Below are 25,156 nucleotides of genomic sequence, written 5' to 3'. Positions count from 1 at the left end.
ATAATGCCTGCAAGGGCAACGTATACACTACAGCCGTTGGATACGGAATATATTATTGCTGCTTGAAAAACGTCACTCGGGTGGTGTTTCTGGAGACGGTATTATTATTGATATTTAGACAGCTAGGTGGCAGTTGTTTGAAGAACAGATGCAGATGAGAGATCAGCAGCAGGACAGACAGCTGCCCACAGCAGCTACATACAGAGCACTGCAGTAGAAGGTAGATTACTAGCCAGCAAAGCTACCTAACCTAAAATGTCCCTCAAATCCCTGCAGAGTTCTGTCCCTACAATACAGAGCAGTATCAAGTAGATTACTAGCCAGCAAAGTTACTATCAACTGTCCCTCAAATCACTAACAGCTCTCTCCCTACACTAGCTCTTGCAAACACACACAGGCAGAATGAAAAAACGCTGCAGGGCTTCAGTTTATATATGGAAGGGGAGTGGTCCAGGGGGTGGTCCAGGAGGGAGAGCTTCCTGATTGGCTGCCATGTATCTGCTGGTCTGGGGTGAGAGGGCAAAAATAAGCGCCAGCTAAGGCGAACCCAAATTGGCGAACGCCGCGCGACGTTCGCGAACATTCGCCGAACGCGAATAGTCGATGTTCGCGCGAATTAGTTCGCGGGCGAACAGTCCGCGACATCCCTAGTCACAACCTAAAGCCATTGAAATGCTATTGAACTAATAATATTAAGGAGAATTCTCATATTGCTACTAATGATAAAATCACATCCATGTAGTAAATTTTACTTTACTTTGATGCTTTACGTAATGCCAATAATTAAACTGGTGCACTTTGCTAAATCACAGAATCACCTTCAGTAGAAAAGTGGAATAGTTATACACCTAGCAGCAGCCTGAGTATATTCTAAAGGAATTAGTGGTTCATTAAAATAAGTATTTGAGTGGTGTTTTATTTTTTTACATTTCGCAACTTCAGCAAGTATTTCATTTTATACCAAAGGCAGTGTTGAGGCAACTTTGTGCCTGTGCTTTAGTTATTGTATTCCATTCCTCGGGATATTCAGCAGGTCTGGCTTCATATTCTTTTGCAAATTGCTCATTAAATGTTTTTATAACATATTTCCAATAATCAGAAGCCTCAAAACTTGGGTCAGGGGGAATTTCCCAGTCTGGGTAAACTGTCTTATATTCTTTATAAGGACAAGAAGAGGCACTTCCATGTAGAAATGATTTATTGCCAGAAATATTAGTGGAGCAGATTTCATGGCACAGATCCTGTGTTAATAATGTTCTGTATTTTCCAAGTCCTGTAGGTCGGTGAATAGATGCAAAGTGACTTTTATGATCAGCTCCACCAGCCTCACAAGGTGCTTTGCAGAATGGACACTGCTTCCCACATCCAAAAACTTTCTTAAACAATTCATCAACTGGTTTTACCACAACATTTGAAAGAATTGTTTCCTTGTCCGCTGCTTTCATCTCAGATATGATTTTTGCTTCAGTGTCACCAAGTGATTTTTCAAGGTTTTCAACAAATTCTTTAATATTTGTGTCTTCCTTGAGGTGAAACACATCCATATCATCTGACAATACGAGATCTCTCTTCAGCCTTTCCTTAAGTTGCACAAGAAAATCAGATGTTTTCTGAGAATTCTCATTGAGAATAACCTTTATCTTCTTTGTGATATTAGAAAGAATAAGAGCTTGCATATGGTGGAAGTCACATTTTTCTATAATACAATTATTTATCCATTTTTTGACAAATGTTTCATAATCACATATGTATTCTAAGTAATCAGAAAAATTTGTCTTTTCTAGTAGATATTTCATCACAGTGAATTGGAAGTACATTCTTGTGCTGAATTGATTGGATTGACTGCAGTCTAGAAGAATGTGATCTACTATTTCATATCCAATTTTTCTGTTTACCTGTTTAATCAGAGCTGGTTTTAACCACAACTCACAGAAATGTTTGGCTCGTTCCCAGATTTCATTTTTTTCTTGAAATAGATACTGGAAACATTTGCAATATTTAGGCTTCATTTCTCCAAGACAAATCACAGGATCATTCTTCTTGGCAAACTCCTTATGCATATTTTGGAAATCACAAAGGGCATTACCCAAAATAAAGAGTTTCAGCTCCAGCTCTATATCTGCTGAGATCTGAAGATCTTTGTTTTCCTTACATATTGAATTAATTAAATTGAGTAGTTCCATTCCATACGTTTCATTGTAGTCAGACTTTGAATGTAGCTTATTTTTTATATACTCAGAACATTTGTGTGAAAGAGACATTAAAAATTCTTCTAATTTATCACCTGCAGCACTATCTAAAATATGCAAACTCTTTACATGTTTTAACAAACATATTGCGTGACTTTCATGTAGATGCAGCTTTTCCTGCTGTGGAAGTTGGTTTACGCTGTTTAATCTTTGATTGACAGAAGAACCCCTTGATGCCATTTCTTTTTTGAGTTGTGCAAGTAAATTAAGTTCAATGTTAAGTTCTGGAAGGGCGGTAACATTTAATTCTAATATAGTATCTGCCCACATTAACTCAAATTCTTCTTCAAGAGTGTTTTCATTGGGTTTGCATTTCTCCTCCCTGAACTTTATCACAAGATTGTTGACTTTTTTATCAATAACTTCTTTGAATATACTAATAAAATTTCTTATCTTTAAGATCTCTTTTTGAATGTGAATAATCTCAGCGCATTTGTTAAGAGATGATGATTCCAGCTTCTTCCTAAGGCAACTTACACTAGTTAAAAATTCTGCTTTGTACCTCTCTACTAGACTTGCATCTTTGTTGTCATTTGAAAAATATTTCTCTAATTCTTCCTTCATGTTCTTTTCCTCCTCACTGAGGATAGAATATACTTTATTTATACATTTTGTTCCTTCACTATCCACCATTTGTGCATTTTGATTCTTAATCACTGTTTCGGTCTCTACTAGCCATTTATGAATGGTCTTAGTGAACTTCCACTCCATTTCTGAGTATTTCTTAGCCAGTTGGTTGTAGGCATTGGCTACTAGGCTGTTTCTAAAACTGAAAATGAAGTTCTCATGTTTCACAGCATTCCACAGACTTTTTATCCATTCTATAAAGTCAAGGACTCTGTGTCCCTTGTTCTTCATGCATTCAATTAAATATGCTTTAAGCTCAAAGATGGTCTCACTGTATGCAGTACTTATAGAGGCCATAGGTGGGACTCCATTCCAGAGACCAGGTATGTAAAAGCTGTCCTTCTCTTGATCATACATCATAATATCATGAAATGCTGTAAATATAGTTTTCTTTTCCATATTTGCCACGAGTTTGGTCATTTCATTCAGATGCTCCAGAAGTTTTAGTCTGTCCCTTCTGGTTTTTTCATGGGCAGAAACATCACTCACATTCTGATGTACAAAATGGCAGTTGGGTTTCCTTCCAATCTCTTTCATCCTAAGGAATGCATGGACCACTATCTGCAAAATATCCTTCATCTCAGATGTATTTTCCATTGACATGTTTACAATTACGGTGTCACTTAACCCAGCAACCAGTGTTGCAAGTTCATTATCATGTTCATAGCTGTTCTCCAGAGAAGTCAGTTCTGGAGCTCTCAATCCTTCAGTATCAATCACCAGAATAAACTCACAGCCCAGCTCCCCCTGGAAATTTTCTCTCACTTTCATTAGTGTCATAAAAGCCCCCCGTGTGCATCGTCCACTAGAGACTGGAAACTGCAGCCCAAACATTGTGTTTAGAAGGGTGGATTTCCCTGTGCTCTGCACCCCCAGTACAGTGATTACCCCCATTCTGCAGCATTTCCCTGTTTTATTGTCCAGCTCATGTAGTACATCCTGTAGCCACTGTAGTGGGATATTAGAAGCATCTCCATCTATCAGCTCCAGTGGGAATCCACCCAGTAAGAGATCAGCAGCAAATGCCGGCAGTTGAGTAAATTTTCTTTTTCTTGCATTCTCTCCCTTCAGCATAAAATATTCTGCCTCATAAATCTGGCCCACTTCTCTCAGGAAATGTTCAATACCCAGGGAACTGTCTGATATTTTCTGATTAAACCCAGACAACTCGATCATGCTGGGACTATTTGACTTCTGTTGATATTCAGCTTTTAAAGCAGAACAGTTATTCATGGCTGATGTATCAAGATAAAATCTAAGCCATTTAAAAAAATAATGATTTTCAGTAATGCTCCTTTTCATGATTGAATCAATAAACTTACTTATGCCATTTGGCATTTCACACTGATACTGTTTCTCACGTATTTCCGCACATTGCTTTTGTAGTTCCAATTTGTAACTCTCTCCGTGTTTATCACCTTGTTGTTTTATTTGACACATTTCTTTTCCTAGTTTGGCCAGCTTTCTCCACAAGTCTCCCTGTAGTTTCATTGTTTTCTTCTTGTACTCAGCAACATCTTTTATCTCCTCTGTAATTGCTTTGGCATCTGCCTTTGCATTCTGACATTCTGTCACATTCTCATCTACAGAGATTCCCAGTTTGGAAGCGGTTTGTGACATATTCTCCAGACTCAGGACACGGCATTCTTTCTTAATAAAATATGCAGCAGCTGCTCGAATTCTATTTGCTTTTATTGCTCCACTATCTTCACTACTGATAGCAAGTACAGTGGTATTTGTGAGCTTTGTGCTTTTGCCAGTTTTGACATTTTTATTGATAATAATGACAAAGTTTGTCTGAGAGTTTTCATACTGGGATAAAAAGTCATACAGATGTTGATCAATATTCTGGACAAAAATAAACACCGCCGATGAGATCTGAGTTAGAAATGCAAACTCTTTCAAGTTTTCTTCCAGGTTTCCATGAAGGTTTGCAAATGCAACTGGCTCTGAGAAAATATCTGATTTACTTTTTCCAGCTGGAAAATACCAGGATATTTCTACCAGCCCCTCAGATATCTCTCTTGTGACATTACCCCCTTCCATATTACTATGAACAAAGAAGTCGTGGGTGTGCTGAGCTGGGCTGAGAACTTGGTTCAGGATATTAGATTTATGAAATGAATGTTTACCCAATCTAACAAAACTAAATGTTGGCATAGATATCTGAACAAGATTTGATTGGACAAATCCCTTAGTTTCTGCTAGGGACTGAGGCCTCCATGTTTTTACAATCTCTCTCATTCCCCAAAGCATGAAGGTACAGCCTGGACCATCAACATCAGGGAGCAGCAAAGGGACAGCAAATTGGCACATAGACATTTTCAGTATAATCTCCTGCTGCAAAAAATGGTCACAGCAATGCAGGACAAGACACAGGACATCTAGGGGGTGAACAGAATTAGATGAGTCACAAGTGATATCATCTAGATCATCCTGAGGATCTTCACTCTCGTTCTTACTTATACTATTTATATTTCTTGCTGTTTCATTTAATCCAATTATTTTATGTATAAAATTCCAGGCTGCAGACTCTCTCTGCCAATCATCAGTCTTCTGTAAGCATTCTTGATTGATCTGAAGAATATCTTGTAATGTGAGCTTTTTGGTTTCATATGGATCCATATTCATTTTCTTCAATAAGTCTCTATATAAGGTTGTTTTGTCTGCAGGGAAGAATATGTGTTTATAAAAAATAAAGTTTCAATGAAGATGCTTATATAGAATGAGAAGGAAAGAACAAAAATTAGGAAGCCAAATAGCTACGTCATCTCTTAGAGGTAGATTTATCAAAGGTCGAGGTGAATTTTCGAATGAAAAAACTTCGAATTTTGAGCTATTTTTTTGTGTACTTCGACTAGGAAATAGTCCAAATTTGAAAAAAATGCAAAAATACGAATATCAAAATTTATCATGTACTGTCTCTTTAAATATCCGACTTGAAACATTCGCCATCTAAACCCTGCGGAATTGCTGTTTTAACCTTTGAGGGACCTCCTATAAAATTTGTGGACTTTGAAAGGAAAAACTTCAAATCGAATTCGATCAATTGCGCTATTCCTTCAATTTGTACGATTCGAATTTGGCGGAATATGGACCTACTCGATCAAAAACCAACTTATTCAACCAAAGAAAAACTTCAACTTAATTTCGGTTGGTCTTTTTGAATTCAAATTTTGAAGTTTTTTCAATTCGAAATTCGACCCTTGATAAATTTGTCCCTTAGGGGCTGATTCACTAAGGGTCGAATATCGAGGGTTAATTAACCCTCGATATTCGACTAGGAACTAAAACCCTTTGACTTCGAATATCGAAGTCGAAGGATTTAGCGATGATAGTACGATCGAACGATCGAAGGATTATTCCTTCGATCGAACGATTAAATCCTTCGAATCGAACGATTCAAAGGATTTAAATCCAACGATCGAAGGAATATCAAAAAAACTCAGGCAAGCCTATGGGGACCTTCCCCATAGGCTAACATTGACTTCGGTAGCTTTTAACTGCCGAAGTAGGGGGTTGAAGTTTTTTTTAAAGAGACAGTACTTCGACTATCGAATGGTCGAATAGTCGAACGATTTTTACTTTGAATCCTTCGATTCGAAGTCGTAGTCATAGTCGAAGGTCGAAGTAGCCCATTCGATGGTCAAAGTAGCCCAAAAAATACTTCGAAATTCGAAGTTTTTTTACTTCGAATCCTTCACTCGAATTTAGTGAATCGGCCCCTTAGTGTTATTTTATAACTGGTCGAAAGAGTTATGATTTGAGAATCCCCTTGGTTTATGCATTTGGTTTATGTATTTCACATTTATGGCAATGGCATTAACATTAGAATTCCTGCTAGTAAAACAAATGACTTGCAGATCTGTTTTAATTTAGGGAAATTGCCTCCCTTCACATTTTATGGGGATTAAACTGGATTGCCATGTGTTATACTTGTGGTTGTCCTAGGGGCCGATTCATCAAGGGTCGAATATCGAGGGTCAATTAACCCTCGATATTCGACTAGGAATTGAAATCCTTCGACTTCGAATATCGAAGTCGAAGGATTTAGCGATGATAGTACGATCGAACGATCGAAGGATTATTCCTTCGATCGAACGATTAAATCCTTCGAATCGAACGATTCAAAGGATTTAAATCCAACGATCGAAGGAATATCAAAAAAACTCAGGCAAGCCTATGGGGACCTTCCCCATAGGCAATCATTGACTTCGGTAGCTTTTAATTGCCGAAGTAGGGGGTCAAAGTTTTTTTTAAAGAGACAGTACTTCGACTATCGAATGGTCGAATAGTCGAACGATTTTTAGTTTGAATCCTTCGATTCGAAGTCGTAGTCATAGTCGAAGGTCGAAGTAGCCCATTCAATGGTCAAAGTAGCCCAAAAAATACTTCGAAATTCGAAGTTTTTTTACTTCGAATCCTTCACTCGAATTTAGTGAATCGGCCCCTTAGTGTTATTTTATAACTGGTCGAAAGAGTTATGATTTGAGAATCCCCTTGGTTTATGCATTTGGTTTATGTATTTCACATTTATGGCAATGGCATTAACATTAGAATTCCTGCTACTAAAACAAATGACTTGCAGATCTGTTTTAATTTAGGGAAATTGCCTCCCTTCACATTTTATGGGGATTAAACTGGATTGCCATGTGTTATACTTGTGGTTGTCCTAGGGGCCGATTCATCAAGGGTCGAATATCGAGGGTCAATTAACCCTCGATATTCGACTAGGAATTGAAATCCTTCGACTTCGAATATCGAAGTCGAAGGATTTAGCGCAAATTCTGCGATCGTACGATCGAAGGATTATTCCTTCGATCGAACGATTAAATCCTTCGAATCGAACGATTTGAAGGATTTAAATCCAACGATCGAAGGAATATCCTTCGATCAAAAAAACTTAGGCAAGCCTATGGGGACCTTCCCCATAGGCTAACATTGACTTCGGTAGCTTTTAGCTGCCGAACTAGGGGGTCGAATTTTTTTTTAAAGAGACAGTACTTCGACTATCGAATGGTCGAATAGTCGAACGATTTTTACTTCGAATCCTTTGATAGTCGTAGTCGAAGGTCGAAGTAGCCCATTCGATGGTCGAAGTAGCCCAAAAAAACTTCGAAATTCGAAGCTTTTTACCTTCGAATCCTTCACTCGAAGTTAATGAATCAGCCCCCTAATGTTATGCAACAGCAAGTAAGTTTGTTGTCTGCAGTATGGCAACTTTAACAGCAGGTGACTAATCTTACCATGTGCCATTGCTCTTAAGATTTAACTAAACATTATTACCCAGCAGGAACAGTGATTTGATTCCTATTCCTATAGTGATATAGAAACGTAGAAATGTTCTCAGTTCTCTAATTGCTTGAGTTTAGTTGATAGTTGAATGTAAGAAAACACAAGCAAGATCTTAATTTTGCTTCTGGCATTGATTGCGTTATTTTTCTGCATGCTTTATTTTTTTCCATGGCAAGGTGTTTCCAAAAAAATATAAAGCTTGCAATTAGTTGCTCAGAAAGAGAGTTCCACTAATATAATAGCATTTGCAGGTTGATTCTTAGAAGAATACCTGGATACAGTTTATATTAAGTCCCTTTACAGATACTGTAGATGCCCATTTTTCATTGACCAAGCTTCAGACTTTCATGCTTAAAAAGCTCAGCAATCTTTGTAGATTTACCTGAATGGGGAATTCTCATCATAAATGGGCCTAATAAACATGAACACACATACACAAGTGCAGTTTGCTTATGCTGAGCTCAGCTGACTCTTTCCTGGTTTCTTGGTCAAGGTAACCTTGTATTGCATGCTTAGTCAAGTCATGTCCTGACCCTCCACAACGAGGAACAATATGGCATATGGCACATTTGCTTTCCCTTAATCAGTAGAAGAGATCAAACTATGGTTGAAGCAATTATTCATTATATCTGCACATCTGTACATTTATTTAAAGAAAATTATGGATATCTTTTTAGTGATTGTGTTATCTAAGGTCTGGACTAATTGCCCTTAAAATCAGGAAGGAACTGCTTCCCCCAGCCCCTCCCCCCCCCCCCAATCCAAAAAAATGGCTTGTGTTGTGGTTTTCTTGCCTTCCTTTGGGTTGGCTAAAAGTTATACAGGGTTTGGCAAGTTTTAATGTTTGATGAACATGTGTCTTGTGTCAACCTCATAATTGTTATATATGTTGCAAAGGAATAAAGTATTCTTTGTATTCTATCCTTAAAACACTTTAATACATATTTTAAATCAGTCTTCTTGAACAACTTAATGTTCAGGATGGGCAATTCAACAGAACTTTTGTTGGATTTCAGGTCTGAGGATCTTCTGTAAAGGGAATGGTTTAAGATAAGCACTGCGTATCTTGACAGCGCTATATAAATAAATGATGATGAAATGATGATGAAGATATACATTAAAGGAGAACTAAAACTGAATGTGGCTAAAAATTTGATATTTTATATAGTGAACTTACTGCACAAGGCTAAAGTTTCAGCTTGTCAATAGCAGCAATGATCCAGGACTTCAAACTTGTCACAGGGGGTCACCATCTTGGAAAGTGTCTGTGACACTCACATGCTCAGTGGGCTCTGATTGGCTGTTGAGAAGCTAAGCTTAGGGCTCGTCACTAATTATCCAGCAGAAAATGAGCTTCCCTGGCTGTAATATAAGCTGATGCTACAGGTTTGCTGATTATTAAATTCTGATGCTAATTGCACTGGTTTCTGTGCAGCCATGTAGTAATTATGTGTATTAATTACTAATCAGCCTTATATTGTGACATTTCTATTCTATGTGTACTGTATATTGTGAGTGGGTCCCTAAGCTCAGTAAGTGACAGCAGCACAGAGCATGTGCAGTGAATCAGCAGAAAAGAAGATGGGGAGCTACTGGGGCATCTTTGGAGACACAGATCTTTACTGCTAAAGGGCTGTGGTTGCCTTGGGCTGGTACAGAAGCACAAAACATCATGTACAACATTTCTAGCTACTTCTTAAGTTAGGCTTTAGTTTTCCTTTAAAGTACATGCACTAAATTAAAAGACAGTCCACTTTCTCACCAAGGAGTTTAACTAAACACAAGTTGACTAAGGGCTCTTACACATGAGCGTTTTTACCTGCGCTCCCCTGCATTCCGTTTTTCGGCGTTCAGCCGCAGGGGAGCGCAGGAATAGACGCATTTCATTATTTCAAATGGGGCTGTACTCACACAGGCGCGTGTAGGCGCCGAACGCAGGAAAAATGCAGCATGTTGCGTCTCAACCTGCGTTCGGCGCCTACACGTGCCTGTGTGAGTACAGCCCCATTTGAAATAATGAAATGCGTCTATTCCTGCGCTCCCCTGTGGCTGAACGCCGAAAAACGGAACGCAGGGGAGCGCAGGTAAAAACGATCATGTGTAAGAGCCCTTACTAGCATAAAAGTGCTAGCAGTAAAATTGCCTATATCAATTCAAATTTTATGCTAATTAGGTTGAATCTGTAACAGCAGTGGTGCATTTTTAATGCCTATTTTAGTAAATCATCACCAATATCTCTTTCATATTATTCTTAGACTTATCCAGGGTGGGTACAATTAGGACACTACAATAAAAAGATGGCAAGGTATGTACAACTACATAATAGAGTACAAGTACCAAGAAGCTACAAATTAAACATTAACCAATTGACTGTTGCCTATACTTTTTTTTTTTTACTGTTCATATCAGAGTGTAAGGTCAATGTGTATCTCCTTCTAGGTATCCAGAGATTAAATGCACTGTTTATGCCGAGCTCAGCCCACTGTAACATACCTCTGGAAATTCCTGTATTTCCTCCTTTGTATTTGTCTGAATGATCTGCAGGAAAACAGAGGTTTATTTCACTTGTATATGTTAAGCATCTCAGGTAAAACAGACTTTCTTCACTAATAATCATTCAGTAGTAAACAGGTGGTTATCTATTGGCCAAAGTGTTACAGAAATGAAATAAAACACATTGCTTTTAGGAAAATAAGTTAAGAATCCTAGCAGTACAATTTATCAAAACTTTCTAAACTATCATGAGCATCTCCCCACAAAGTTTTTAATGAATTGACAGATTTTTAATAGTATAACTATGTCAATTAGACCAAATGTGTTTGAATCACATGTCACTCTTCTCTATGAGATGATAATGCTCAGCACTGAATTATTTATTATCCATTTCTATCCATCTGATCCTTGCCCCCAAAGAAAAGAAGAAAGGAGTCAGAAAATGTTCAATCCTTACCAATCACAGGGCCCCATACGACAACATTTCCTGGGCCCCCTGGCTGCGCCACCGCAAGCCCCACCTACAGGTCCGCCCTCCCCACCCTACAGGTCTGCCCCCCACCACACAGTAAAAAAACAAAAAAATATTGGTGGCTAGGGTTCCCGCATGTTAATAAAAAATAAAAAGTTATTGGTGGTCAGGGCCCCCCATAAAAAAAACCATTTGTGGCCAGGGCCCCCCCATTAAAAAATACTGGTGTCTAGGACCCCACCTGAAAAAAAAAATTGATGGCCAGGCCCCCCCACACATTATAAGAAAATTGGTGGCCTTGCAGAAGTCAGCAGCTCTCAGAAAGATGGGGGGCCCGACTAATCAAGTAAGTGTGGTGTGGACGGGGCCCCCCTTACCCTCAGGGCCCCCTACAACTCTCCCCCCTGTCCCCCCTTGATGGCTGCCCTGATCCTAACCATTAATATTATACAAAGTGGTAACTATTGGTACAGCTCAGTAAAAATCACAAACTTATGGTAAATCAGCCTTATGAAAATAAGCACAGAAATTCTCATTTACAATGAGGGAAAACACAAAGGGGCAAATTCACTAAAGTGTGAAGCGGCTAACGCTAGCGCAAATTCCCCTGCGTGACGTCATTTCGTTACTTCACCGGGTGCTGGCATAAATTCGCTAGCGAACTGGACCTACTCTAGTGCTACTTCTCACCCTTACGCCAGGCGAAATTGCGCTATGGCGAAGGGACGTAACTCCACTAATTCACTAACTTGCGCATTTTACTGAACGTTACCTCTTGCGCCAGACTTGCCTTTGCCACCTCAGACCAGGCGAAGTGCAATAGAGTAGATAGGGATTGCTTCAAAAAAAGTTTAAATTTTTTCTGTCCCAAAAAACGCTGGTGTCTTTCACTTTTTTAAGGGTGATAGGCTGAAAAAGATCGTAAATTTTTTTGGGGGTACCCTCCTTCCCCCCTACATTTCCTAACATATGGCACCTAAACTATACAGTGGGCACATGTATAGGGTAATATAACAAGTCTATTTTATTTTATTAAGGTTTCCCAGGCTTGTGTAGTGTAATGTATTTGCTGCTACATATACATCTATTGTACTTTAACTTGGCGCCGTATGCAAATTAGGCATTGCTAGCGTAACTTCGCTTTGCTTGACGAATTAACCCTAGTGCAACTTTGCTACCTTTCACTTTCCTGAGCGCAACTTCGGATTTTAATGAATTAGCGGCGCCCTGGCGAAACTTTGCTTGACAAAGTGCGGCAAAGCCAACGCTGACGCAACTTCGGAGGTAAGTAAATTCGCCCCAAAAATGGACACAGGAGCAAAACATTTACATAAGTATATTTACAGCCACAAATGCTTTAATGCTTTAAATTTAAAGCAAGTCCCAAATGAGCCATTAAGTAGCACTGAGTAGGTAACTGCAGTCATCCTGTGGGCAGAAGAATCTACTAGCCAGTCTGCAATTTCAATAATAACAAAATTTACAGTGTCTCTCCAGATTCAAACTCACAGAGGGGACATGAAAAGTGACAGAAATTGCCAAAGGCAGGGAAGAATTCCCGAAGAATACAGAAGAGCTGGAAGATGGCGCCCGTGCTGGGATTTCACCTGATTTTGGATTTTTTAGCAGAAGCATTGTGTGGATTGCGCCTTTGTTTCTATTTTGTTTGTATGGTAAGAAGGATTTTATTTGCAGCAGGGCCTACTTTGTGCACTCCCATTGTATGAATCCATTTTTACAGAAAAGGCATTATTTATTAAAGTCCTAATGCCAAAAACTCAAAAAATTCGAGTTTTTTAACTATACAATCCAAATTTTTAGTGGAAAAAAAAACCCTACATTTTTTGTGATTTATTATACCCCAAGAAAAGTCTGAATCCGAAAATCCAGCATCTCACACCTGCCAAGTAGTGTATATAAGTCAATGGGACAGTCCATATCCTATTTTCATCTTTTCTGGCCAAAATCTGCAAAGTGAAACAAACGAGCAATTCGGGTAAAACCTCAGAAAAAATCGTACGACAGATTTTCGCTAGCTTTTTTTCATGTTTGTCCCTGATCCAATTAAATCGTGACCTAAATAGGGTCCAATTGTGGATTCTAGTTTGGTAGGACTTTTTTCAATTAAAATAATCAGAAAAATCCAGACTTTGATAAATAAGGCCCCCGAGTAAGGCAAAAGCTAAAGTTGTGTGAGTAGAGCTTCCATTGTGTCCGCTGCAACTGCACACAATGCACAAAAACCCACACTAACTGAGTTTGAAAAAAGTTGTATGAAAAAACACCCATTAACTTCAAAGCATTTGTCAACTTTTTCGCAAATATTTACCAAAGCAAAATGGGTCATATTCGCCCATCACTAGTCAGATGACCAAATTTTAATATACTGTAGAGAAGTATTATATGTCTTGGTTTCACATACCTCCCTGAGCAAAAATAAGCTTAAAATGCAAATTAAAACATTATAGTGAAAATAAGTAGTAGTAGTGGTAAAGGTATTTTTTAAAGAAATCAGGAGCTAATTAAAAAATACAGAAATCATAAGGCATGTTTTTAAGTCTACAGCCTGACATTCTTCAGTTGTGCAAACTGTTTTGGTTATTTCTACCAATCTTACCTTTCTGTAACAGCTGAAGAAATCTTTCACATATTTTTTCTTCTTTCATTAAAATAATATTAATCAAAGTTCTGATTTTGGCTTTTTCATCATTTTTGCTGTCTATTGTGAAGTATTCATCCTTGGAAAGGAGTAGTTCCATGTCTAGCTCGTCCAAGAATTCATTGATATTCGGCTGTAGTGTTTTGTCTATCTCCTTCCGTAATTTGCGAATTCTATCAGAAGCACTCTCCATAGCTATTGGTGTTTGTGAGTGACGTGATCTGAAAATCAGATGTATATATTAAATAGACTGGGTCAGTACAAATGTTTGCAAATACATTTTTAGTATAAATCATTTTAGAAATTATTGACAGTAAGTAGTGATGGGCGAATTTATTCGCCAGGCGCGAATTTGCTGCGAATTTGTGCGATTCGCCGCCAGCGAATAAATTCGCAAAATGCCCGCAAAACTTTACCCGATATAATTCGCTGGCGTCAAAAAAAGTTTTCACCGCGTCGAAAAAAAACGGCCCCCGCCGTCAAAAACGGCCACCGGCGTCAAAAAAACTGCCACCGGCGTTAAAAACGGGCGCCGGTGTCAAAAACGAGACGCCGGCGTCAAAAACGAGAAGCCGGCGCCGTTTCGTGAATTTCGCGTGATGGGCGCAAATTCGCCCATCACTAACAGTAAGGTAAACTGAACAAAGGTTAGATGTGTTAAGATAAAACAATATAAAGGTAATAGTTAACAGATTTCCTGTGCATCTATACAGAATTTTCTTTATTTTTTACCTATTTTTTAAGGACTTTTTTATTCATTTATAGTTTTTGCAATAAAAATATTAGACATGGTTACATATAAAGTTATTATACAGTGTAAACAATACCGATATACCTATGGCCAAAGTATGGCTGGAACCAAAACACTTGAAAGAAAAGAGAAGTCAGATAATAGTAAGAAGATAGAAAGAAAATAGAAAGAGATATGGCAGGTATTGATATGAATTTTATATTTTCTGTATATGTGTTGTGTATTGGTCAGACCCCATTTCTTTTTGAGAAAGAGCATTCCAAGCTGCCAATTTTTTCATGTTTATGCAGTGAGTTTTTATTTCTAGCTTCATAATATTCCAACTTCTCTGTTCATTGTATAAAGTTCATACGTTCTGAAATTACAGGAATGTCTTCAGATTTCCAATGTTGGAGAATCAGTAGTCTAGCGGCTTCTAGTATATGTACTGCTAAATATTTTTGGAATAGACTCACAGGACCTAAATCTAAATTGAGAAAGACGATAGATGGTATCTGCACCATGGAATAGGTAGCAATGGACTTGGCTAATAAATCAAAAACTTGAGACCAATATAAGAGCAGTTTAGGACAAGGCCACCAGGTATGAAATATCATGCCTACTTGCCTGGATTTACTCCGGCACCACTTTGATGTTGTTAGTAGAAATATTGTAATAACTTACCCCGGTAGGGGTGTTGAGGGTCAGCGGGGACGCCCGCCGCACTCCAAGCGGGGACGCCCGCAGGGTTCTTCTGCGCCTAGGGCGCGCGCGCGCCGCGTCTGGTTGCGTCTTAAAGGCGCAGTCGCGCTGACGTATGACGTCAGCGCGCAAAGGCGCGAATTTCAAATGTATTTAAAGGTACAGTTTTACTTTATGCATTGCCCGTGATAGGATATTGTTTCCTGGTGCTTCTGAGCCTTGTGCTATTCGTTGCTATATTCTGAACCTGTTTGATTCCTGTTTTTGACCCCTGCCTGGCTATTTTGACTATTCTGACTTCTGGATTCTGACCCTTGCCTGATTACCGACTACCTCCTCTGATTAACCCTCTGATTGACTTCCTGGTTTGACCATTGCCTGCCTGATAACGTTTATTCTCTGCCTGCCTCGACCCGGCCTGATCTGACTACTCTTTTGCTTAACGCCTTGTACTACGATCTTCTGTCCAAAGACTTTGCTATACAGTCGTGCCCCTCTGCCTATCCAGAACCCTCATCTTGCACCTCTCGTTTAAGTCCAGGTGGCATCCAAGTAAGCCGAGGGCTCCTCCCGAGGCCCAAAGGCGGTCACACTACTGGTGAAGCACGAGCCGAGACCAGGGTGCCTGGTGTTTGTTCTGGTGTTGGGTGCCGACCGTGACATTTATCTTGTCTAATTTAGCTGGTACGTAATACCAGTGGCACATTAATATAACTGATGTTTCCAGTAGAGTTAGAAGATTTCAGAATTAGCTTGAGTGTGCTATTCAAGTCCTGTGGATCAATTAAAGTACTTATATCCTGCTCCCTCATAACAGAGTGTGGATCCAATAAGTTTTGAGCTGTGTCGTTTAATAGGGCATAGTATTGGGACATTTTAGCTGTAGGTCGTACAATAAGAGTTCTTTTTAGTTGTTGAGCAGACGGTGTTTTAATTTTACCGGTCTTAGTTGTTCTAATATACTGTAGCTTGCTAGTTGTAGATATGTTAAAAAGGATGAGATTGGAATGTCCCATTTTGATCTGAGCTGTTCAAAAGATAATAGTTTGTTATTAGGCACTATTGGGAGAATGTAATAAAAGTCACAAAGAGCAAAACAGTTTGCACAAATAAGAATAAAAATTCATATTTTGCAATGTAGTATTCTTCCTTAAACGCTTATTGAATTGCGAACTTTCATTGCGCACATGGGCGTCCACAGAGGATGGCAAGAGGGGGCAGTGCCCCCCCCCTGGGACTGTCCACACAAATCTCTCTGCACGCTTAATTTTACCCACAGCCAGCGCTTCCCAACTGCCTCCCCCAGTCTCCGGGCTGACTCTGATTGACATCACGGACGCCGCCGCGACGTTGCCGACGCAACGTGACGTTGCCGACGTGACGTCGCCGACGCGACGTCGCTGACGCAACGCGACATCACGTCGCCACTCGCCAGGGTGCTTTGTGAGGACGAGTCGAATGCGCGGGAGCTGAGCTGAGCGATGAAAAAGAAATAGGTGAGGACCTGCCCTTTTCTCTCCCCAACCTGATCTCAGCCTGCTCCTTCCTGATTCACGAGGTCCCCCATCCCTGGCCCCTTCATGTCAAGACCCTGCCTCACATTATTAGTACACTCCATCTACTTCCAAATCTGCCAATAAACTATCCCAACCACTTCCACACTGGGGCACCTAAGCAATTACATTCCATAAATTCATTCCACCCTTTATTATAGTGGTCATTCCCTATATATATATATATATATATATATATATATATATATATATATATATATATATATATATATATATATATATATATATATATACTCTGTCCCTGGCGTCCGTACTCGCTCATCTGGTTGTAGCAATTGCCGGGTGCCATGTCAATGTTGAAATAATGTAAATCCAAATGTTGCGACACGCACTCCGATTATTATCAATGATTTTTATTATACATCATAGGAAAAGAGCATCAACGTTTCGGTCCACGGTCTAGGACCATTGTCAAGATGCATATACTCGTATATATACGTATATATACACATGGAAAATCCTGGGATTTCATCAATACAAAATTAGTTTATTAACTCATCATTGTAGTAATCGACGTTTCGGTTCGTGTCCAGAGCCTTTATCAAGATATATATATATATATATATATATATATATATATATATATATATATATATATATTAAGAAGTGCTTGAAAGTGTCGTAATCCTTTGGAGCAAACCTAAGAACTTTTTCAGTAAGAAGTTTTATAAAATTCACTGCGCACAGGCGCAAACTATAAAATTCGCAAACCGTCTTCCACTGTCGGAAGTAGTCGCTAAACAGTTTCCGGGTTCGCAAAAGCTATATTAAATTCATGCAAAGGAAAATTTGTTCGCATAGAGGCATACCTCTTCGCATTAAGAATCTTTTTTCTATTACTGACTTATATTACATTCCCCCATATACCTTCTAGGTGTTGAATACCAGCTTTAAGACAAAGTCTTGAAATAAAATTAGGTATGAAACCTGTGAGAGCTGCAAGTGGGAAATTTAGATGAAAACAATATTTAATAGAACTCGCATGCATAATATTGTCCCAAACTTGGACTGATGCCTCAGTAGTTGCAAATGGTGTATACATAATTAGCTGTAGTTTAGGTGGTATCCAAAGTAGCTGTGATAGCTGACACATGGAGTTTGTTGTAATTCTTTCTTCCTGGCTAACCCACTAGGGTTGGTTATCAGTAGAGAAAATCATTTGTATAAAGTTTAGGTGGACATATTTGTAATATTTTTTAAAGTCAGGGAGACCAAGGCCACCTTGAGATTTACTTTTTGTAAGAATGTTTGTAGCAATCCTCGGTTTGGAATGTTTCCACATAAATTTCAGTATTACTTTGCAAGTAAAGAGAAGAACTTGTTCGGAAGAACTATAGGAATAGTCCGAAAAAGGAATAATATCTTTGGAAGTAGCATCATTTTCACAGTGGCCATTTCACTTCCTATCCAGGATAAATCTTTTGTTAACAAGCTTTGAGTAAGTAAGTCACATTTTTCCAGTGGAAGAAAATTTGCATTATACAAAGATTTGACTGAAGTCCCTATTTTTATACCTAAATAAATGACTTCTGCCATGTCAACCTGAAAGAGGATTTTAAAGTGGTCAAAATATTTTGAGGTATTCATATAGGTAGAAGTGCCTCTGATTTGGTTTACTTTGTAATAAGATATGTTAGAAAAGTAGATGAAATTATTATCGTCTGCTAATAACGATAGCTTAGAAGTCATAGTTCCAATAGTGTATCAGAGGATGCCTCCTTATTGTTTCTGCTAGGGGGTTCCATAAGTAGTACAAAAATTAAGAGGGGCAGAGGACAGCCCTGTTGGGTACCATTTGAAAGTGGAAAAAAGGAAGATTCTTATTCTGGCTGCAGGAACTTTATAGAGAAAAATTATGTTATCTAGGATAGGTCCCCTAAAGCCAAATTTCTCCAATGTTTGTTTTAAATATAACCATGATAAGGTTTGGACTGGGAGTCAAAATTCAGGCAATTCAGGTACAAGGAGGCTCAAACAGCCCCCACCAAGCCCACTAAATAGGCACTGTCTATGGCATCTTATAGCAGCCACTCTGGCAATTGCCGGAACCCACAGATTGCCAGTCCGGGCCTGACCATGATACCCTATCAAATGCCTTTTCAACATCTAAGGCTACTAATATAGTATAGTATAGTATACTTGGGATTTTATTTTGGTTGGCATGTATAGCAATATTAAAAATTTTCCTTATGTTATCCGTGGGCCTGTCTGGATGGTACAAATCCTACTTGGTCATTCGAAACGAGATGTCTTAATATAGGGTTTATATGGTTAGCTAAGATTTGAGCTTGAGATCCGAATTTAGTAAAGATTTATAGTGATGGGTGAATTTATTCGCCAGGCGAAAATTTGCAGCAAATTTCCACTTTTCACCGGCGGCGAATAAATTCACGAATTTGCCGCAAAGTTCAGACGGCGGTGATAATTTAGATGCCGGCGATGATTAATAGACACCCATTGACTTTAATAGGCGTGAAATGTCGCTGGCGTCGGAACTGTGGCCGGCATCAAAATTAGCTTTTCTGAACAAATTCGCCCAAAAGTTGTCAGGGCCTGGGGCCTTGTTGAGTTTAAGCCCTTTAGTAGTAAACAGCACTTCTTCTACAGTGATAGGAAGGTTTAATGGTTTAGTTGTTCCTCCTTTAATGTTGGCAATGAGGTCTGGGCCAGAAAGGACTCAATATTGGATGAGTCTGGTTGTATAGTATCTTTATCTTCCCGTAAATTATAAAGTTTATGATAAAATTTTGCAAACTCCTGGGCTATATGTTTTGGGCTGGTAAGGAGGGCACCTTCAGATGTTTTTATGTTAAGAATCCTATGTTTACTTTTTTCCCTCTTTCAGTTTGCTTGCCAGAAGTCAACCCCTTTATTGTCCTCTAAATAATACTAGTTGTTTCATGAGCAAAATTTGATATGCAACTTTTTCCATATTCAAGCCATTTATTTCACCTTTTATCGTGTGTACCTTTTGGGACTGCAGTCGGATTTGCTTTATGTTGTTTTGTTGATTTTTAGCTGTAGCTATAAATCATAATCTGATAATGTTTTGGAAAGGGCTTTAGGGCAGGACTACACGGCCGATTCCGCTGTGCAAAATCACAGGCGTCACGTCGGATACGACGGAAACAAGGTAAGTAATGGCATTCAGTGTCGGATCTTGTCGCATTGTTGATGTGACGCAACACGACTGTTGGATGCCGATTCTGGACCATCAGATATAAGGGGACATTTAGAAAGAATAACCAGTATCGGACTGGCCCACCGGGATACCAGGAAAACTCCCGGTGGGCCCAGGTGTCAGTGGGCCCTCCTGCTCCTAAACATTTGGCTTATTTCAAGGCCATTTCCTATTTCTATGAGAATAAAGAGGCTAAATAGATGGAATAATAGGTTATAGTATGTAAAGAAAAGAGAATAGGCAAATAGAGGTTGAAAATAATCTTAGAGTGGGTCCCTGGTCTAAATGCTTTTGGGTGGGCCCCTGTTCTAAGGGTTTTTGGTGGGCCCCTGGTGTCCCAGTCCGACACTGAGAATAACTGAATGGTCGCAGACTTCTGTGCTCTGTTTCAAACCACAGAGACCTGCTGCTAGTCCTCTATCCAAGTGCTATCCAACTTCTCTATCCAAGAGGGGTTCTCTGTATCAGGAGGCATATGTAAGGTGTGTTAGGGAATGTGATGTGTTATGTGTAATGTATAATGTGTGAAAGTGAATAGCATGTGAGACATCCAGCCACCAGAGGGAGGAAAAGGGAAGAAACTATAAAAGGGACCACGATAGAGGCAGGAGGCGGAGTTTGTAGGCGGGTTTGGTCCAGACAAGAACACCTGATGGAGGAGAGAAGCCCAGCCCTGGAAAACAGGAGGCAGATTCAGCCAGTGATAGGAAAGTATATGTTATAGTGTGCACTAGGTGCACAAGCTAGACAAGGAAAAGCTAGCAATGGTAGCTAAAAGCCCCAACCAGGAGTTTAGTGGAAGCAGGGCTACAGGGGTAATCAGGGAAAGCTGTAAAGTGGGACCACAGGCCGTAGCTATTGTGAAAATTGTAATAACAAGGGGCAGCAAGAAGAGCTTTGGGTGGTTGAGGGCAGGTGGGGATAATGCGATCCCTACAAGGGCTGTGGGACAGAAGTGGCCTATAGGTGTCAAGGAGAAATTGGAACACTGACTGAATTGATGATTGTGTGTAAGCTCTGGTGTGCTGTGTTGACAATAAATGTTTGAAGTTTGGAAAATCTGCTCTTTCAAGACTGACTGTATTTATGTGTGGTGGCCCCACCCAAACATAGCCCACAACAGCACCTTGTCCTTGCCACCTGAGCTAAGAGCTTGCTGATACCACCTGATGCTGTACTTTGCATTTTGCTCTCAATTTTTATGGCATGAGGAGCAGAGTGCAGGATTCCCGGGACGCAAGTGGTCAGTAGAAGAGCAATATGGGTCATGATCTTGAGCCCCTTAGTGCTCTAGTGCTTGAACCACATTGAATGAAAAAATGGCCCCAATGATCTTTCACATATTTTTGATTACTATATGGGTCTCTTTAAATGAAGGTAGACTCGTCTTCCTATAGTCACCCCCCACCCCCACTGTGGATTTGTATCACTACTGAAACTGTCCAGTTATATTGTATACATACTAACAGTAGGTTGACCCAAGAAAATATTTTTTGTAATGTACACATGGGTTTAGATTTACCCAAACATGGGGTAATGTGATTTGCATGTGCCCCTTCCACAACCCATGGTTGCAGCATTCAGGAAGGAATACTGCGGTGTTGGATGCAGGGGGTTGATGAATGAGCATCTTTGCCAAGCACACAATCACCCAGGGCCCCCAACAGTTGCAGGGTCTACTGTCTTTATAGATATACAACCTCAGAATGTAAACAATGCATAACAATTTTTATAGCTAACACTTTAACCCCAAAAATTAATACACATTGCATATTTAGGAACCCATAGGGTTTATGTCCCCTATAGCTCCAAATAACTACACTTTATTTTCATTATTGCTGGGCAGAAGCCCATGTATCTAGTTTTGCATATTTGTATCATAGGTCCAACAACTAATAACCACTTCCTGCCACACTTTAATATAGTGTTTGGCAAGGGGTGGTCCTTCCTCTTTGGCATTTATCTGTTGATCTGGGAGCTTGGGATAAACAAGGCCCAGTAAAGCTTTTCTGTCCTAGAGGAGCAATCCTTCTAGTGTTGGGAAACAGGGACACCATGAATGAGGTTTAGGTAGAGGACTAGCTACTGTCATAGTACCCTCTGGGAATGTGAGATATTCAGGAATAGCTATAAAGTGCAGCCTTTGCTCCAATCAGAATTAATAACAGATGGTAGCTCTCCCCTAGGCTTGGCTTGCCGAATGAAGAGACAGCAGGTGTGAAGGGGGATGCAGGATCTATTCTTCTCTCAGATCCATTTCTGCTGTAGTGGGTCTGGACTACATTCGCTAGAAACCCTAGAAGGTGACTCTTAAGCCTACCAGGCTGTTTCCACAATGGTGCCATAGATTTTTGCTCTATTGTGATTGTACCTGACAATTTAACATATTACCTCAGTTGCTTGTGAGTATAACCCTGTGATGCTTTGCTGGGGAAACAGGGAGGGGGTGATATCACTCCAACTTGCAGTGCAGCAGTAAAATAGAGACTGAAGTTTATCAGAGCACAAATCACATGACTGAGGGCACCTGGAAAACTAACAAGCTCTAGCCCATTGGCTGTTTGCTCTTTTAAGAAACAGATTTCAAGGTAGCATTCTGCTAAAGGAGCACTATTAACAGATGCAATTATAAAAAACACATGTTTTCCTGTGACAGAATCCAAAACAGTTTGCAGATGTATTGTAACACCAAGCTAACCCAGTTTTATTAACCCTTGGGATTGAGAAATATACTTAACTAAAATACCCACAGGTCAATCATGGGTCATACAAAGGTCGAAAAACACAGGACAGAAGTCAGGGTGACATTATAGGACACTCATTGTACTGTATAACCATTATGAGCAGTGCAGATGCATATACCATTGAATCACATTGGGTTTAATTTTGCACATGAATATATAGAGCCAGTATGAAAGTTCCATTTGATGAGGACTGCATGCTGATGCGGTTCTCATACAATGAGTCTCCATAGTGCCTGCGATTGTGAGCACCCATGCCAAAAATAGGCTGTGCCAAGTTTGGCTCAGCATGTGGATGGCTAAATTCGGCAGAGATCCACTCAGTTTGTGACCCTGTAAAATGAGTGGATGTCAGTGAATATGACAGGCTTACGTTTCCAACTCTAAATTTGTCAACTCTAGATTTATGATGTGACTTTGTTAGCAACACGTGTGGCAGATAAAAAAGGCAACCATGGCATCAAAGGGGTTCTTACAGTACCTGTCATGCACATCATTTATTTTGTTTTCTTGCATTGTCTGAGGAATCCCTGAATTATCTTCATTATGTTCACCTTGAGAGCTGGCAGCACCAAAGGTCCCATTATCTTGAGTCTGGTTCATTGATGATTTGTTTCTTGTGTTTAAAGGGATGAGACTATCCCAACCTGTAACATTTGTGTTCAATAGAGGCATAATACTAATATCAATATCAAAATGAAACACATTTTTTTTTTATGTACAGTATTTGCAGTACTGTTTTAGCTATGACAGTGAGAACTCTGCCTCAGGCAACACTTTGCCATGGATAGCAAAAGCCATCTCTGGTATCAGGGCAGTGTCAGATTTGTCACTGTCAGGAAATTGCGATCCCCGTGGGCAACAAGTTAACCAAAAACTTAATGATGGTGGTGCCAGGAATCAGAAACAGTTGGAAAATATGGTTATAGACATGGACATATATGCGATGGTTGTGCTCTAAGCTAAACCTAAGCTGAGGATGGGCTAAGAAACACCCTAAACCAGTGATCCCCAACCTATGATTCACCTGTGAGCCACATTCAAATGTAAAAAGAGTTGAGGAGCAACACATGCATATTAAATCACAAGAAGGTTTGGATATTTACCAAATTATGTTAAAACAATACTAAAATGTTGCTTAACTCTTACCTTCTTCTAGTGCGGGTTTTACTAGTATTTGCTACTGTAGTTCTGTTGACCAAAGACTTGGTCCATTGAAATGGAACTTATATAAAAATGAGGTCATAATAAAATGATACATTTTTTTGCAAAGCCCGCCATTTTCTCTAATGAACAACAACAAAAGAGGGAAATACTGTAGCTGTGCTGCTGCTAGAAGCTGGAATGTTATCTGACAAGATACCACACCCTATATGAAAGCTCTCATGTGTGCTGAGTATTTAGTTTTTGTTTCATTATGAGACAGATTGGAACAGATCAAGTGGGCTCATTTCTAATAAATGATCATGGAGTCCTGGTGAGATTCCTGCAACTGGCAGTGGGCATTCATGTTTTTTGTGACCCCTCTCTCTGTCATGGTTTCTATGATTGGACTCCTCGATAGCAGCCCTGTATGTATGTATGTGTGTGTGTATGTAAATGTGTGTGCTTCTGTAAAAAGTATATGACACTTACCAGAGGGTAGCAATGAGAGTAATTAAGAAGTACAGCTAACAGCAGACAAGTATTTTTGTATGTCTGTAGAGCCTGTATGCCCCATTACCTTGGATCTATGCTCTTCTGTGCTAGATCCTAGAGGTGGGAGGTAAATAAGGCATGTGCAAGTTCTTTCTAGGCTGGGTAGGCATCTCCTCTATATTCAGCCGCCCTGGGTCCCATATAAGTCATATATTGAATCTGCAGGCACATTTACCCAAGCTTTTCAGGTTAGCGAGTGCTCCATTCTGCCAGTGCAGCGCCACTAATATCTCTGAGCACTTGTTACGTGTAAAACTTCCAATGCAGCAAGTGCTTTTCTCTTTGTCATAAATATCTCAGGACACTCCCTCCCTCCCCCCCCCGCACACACACAGGCACACCTACTGCCAGCAAGTGATGCAGACAAATAAAATCTCACTGCGGAAACTGAAGCTGCTACACTGTGCAACCACACTTGACGTTGCTGGACTAAATACCCCATCAAGGTCAAGGAATGCTCGGAGTTGTAGTCCAGCAACCCCAGGCTTGTATTACTAAAGAATTACTAAAAAAAATTCCCCAGGTCTCCAAGGCCAGCAGCTCCATTTCTATGCAAAATAATCCACCAATGAGAATCCCTGAAATCTGATCTGTATCAATCTGGCTCCATGTTCTTTGTTCCTGCAACTGGAGTTGGAAGCTTTAAGCCCAGTTTCCCAGCACTGAACAAGTCTGTCCTTTATCCCCATGTCTGATTCCAGTGTCATATAATGAAGAATAAAATTATATAGTAAT

General features: G+C 39.7%; 2 protein-coding genes across 15 annotated transcripts in view; both read right to left on the bottom strand.

Moving 5' to 3' along the window:
* LOC108705602 overlaps positions 1–25,156 on the bottom strand; it is a 411,717-nt gene that overhangs the window by 306,640 nt on the left and 79,921 nt on the right. The window lies entirely within an intron of this gene.
* On the bottom strand, positions 899–24,694 carry LOC108701733 (up-regulator of cell proliferation). Of its 4 annotated transcripts, XM_041576741.1 has the most exons (5): positions 24,359–24,694; positions 23,205–23,370; positions 13,754–14,016; positions 10,665–10,709; positions 899–5,542 (listed from the first exon to the last, which is right to left on the bottom strand). In XM_041576741.1, the coding sequence occupies exons 2-5, from the start codon at positions 23,324–23,326 to the stop codon at positions 951–953; spliced, it is 5,022 nt and encodes a 1,673-aa protein (XP_041432675.1). In that variant the 5' UTR covers positions 23,327–23,370; positions 24,359–24,694; the 3' UTR covers positions 899–950. The 4 variants fall into 4 exon arrangements, with proteins under 4 accessions (XP_041432675.1, XP_041432676.1, XP_018092237.2 ...); XM_041576742.1 differs by lacking the exon at positions 23,205–23,370; XM_018236748.2 differs by lacking the exon at positions 23,205–23,370 and having other exon boundaries at positions 24,447–24,694.

Source organism: Xenopus laevis, chromosome 9_10L (genome assembly GCF_017654675.1).
Source record: "Xenopus laevis strain J_2021 chromosome 9_10L, Xenopus_laevis_v10.1, whole genome shotgun sequence".
Taxonomy (NCBI): domain Eukaryota; kingdom Metazoa; phylum Chordata; class Amphibia; order Anura; family Pipidae; genus Xenopus; species Xenopus laevis.
Note: the sequence above shows the minus strand (reverse complement) of the source record. Positions and strands in the feature narration are given on the sequence as shown.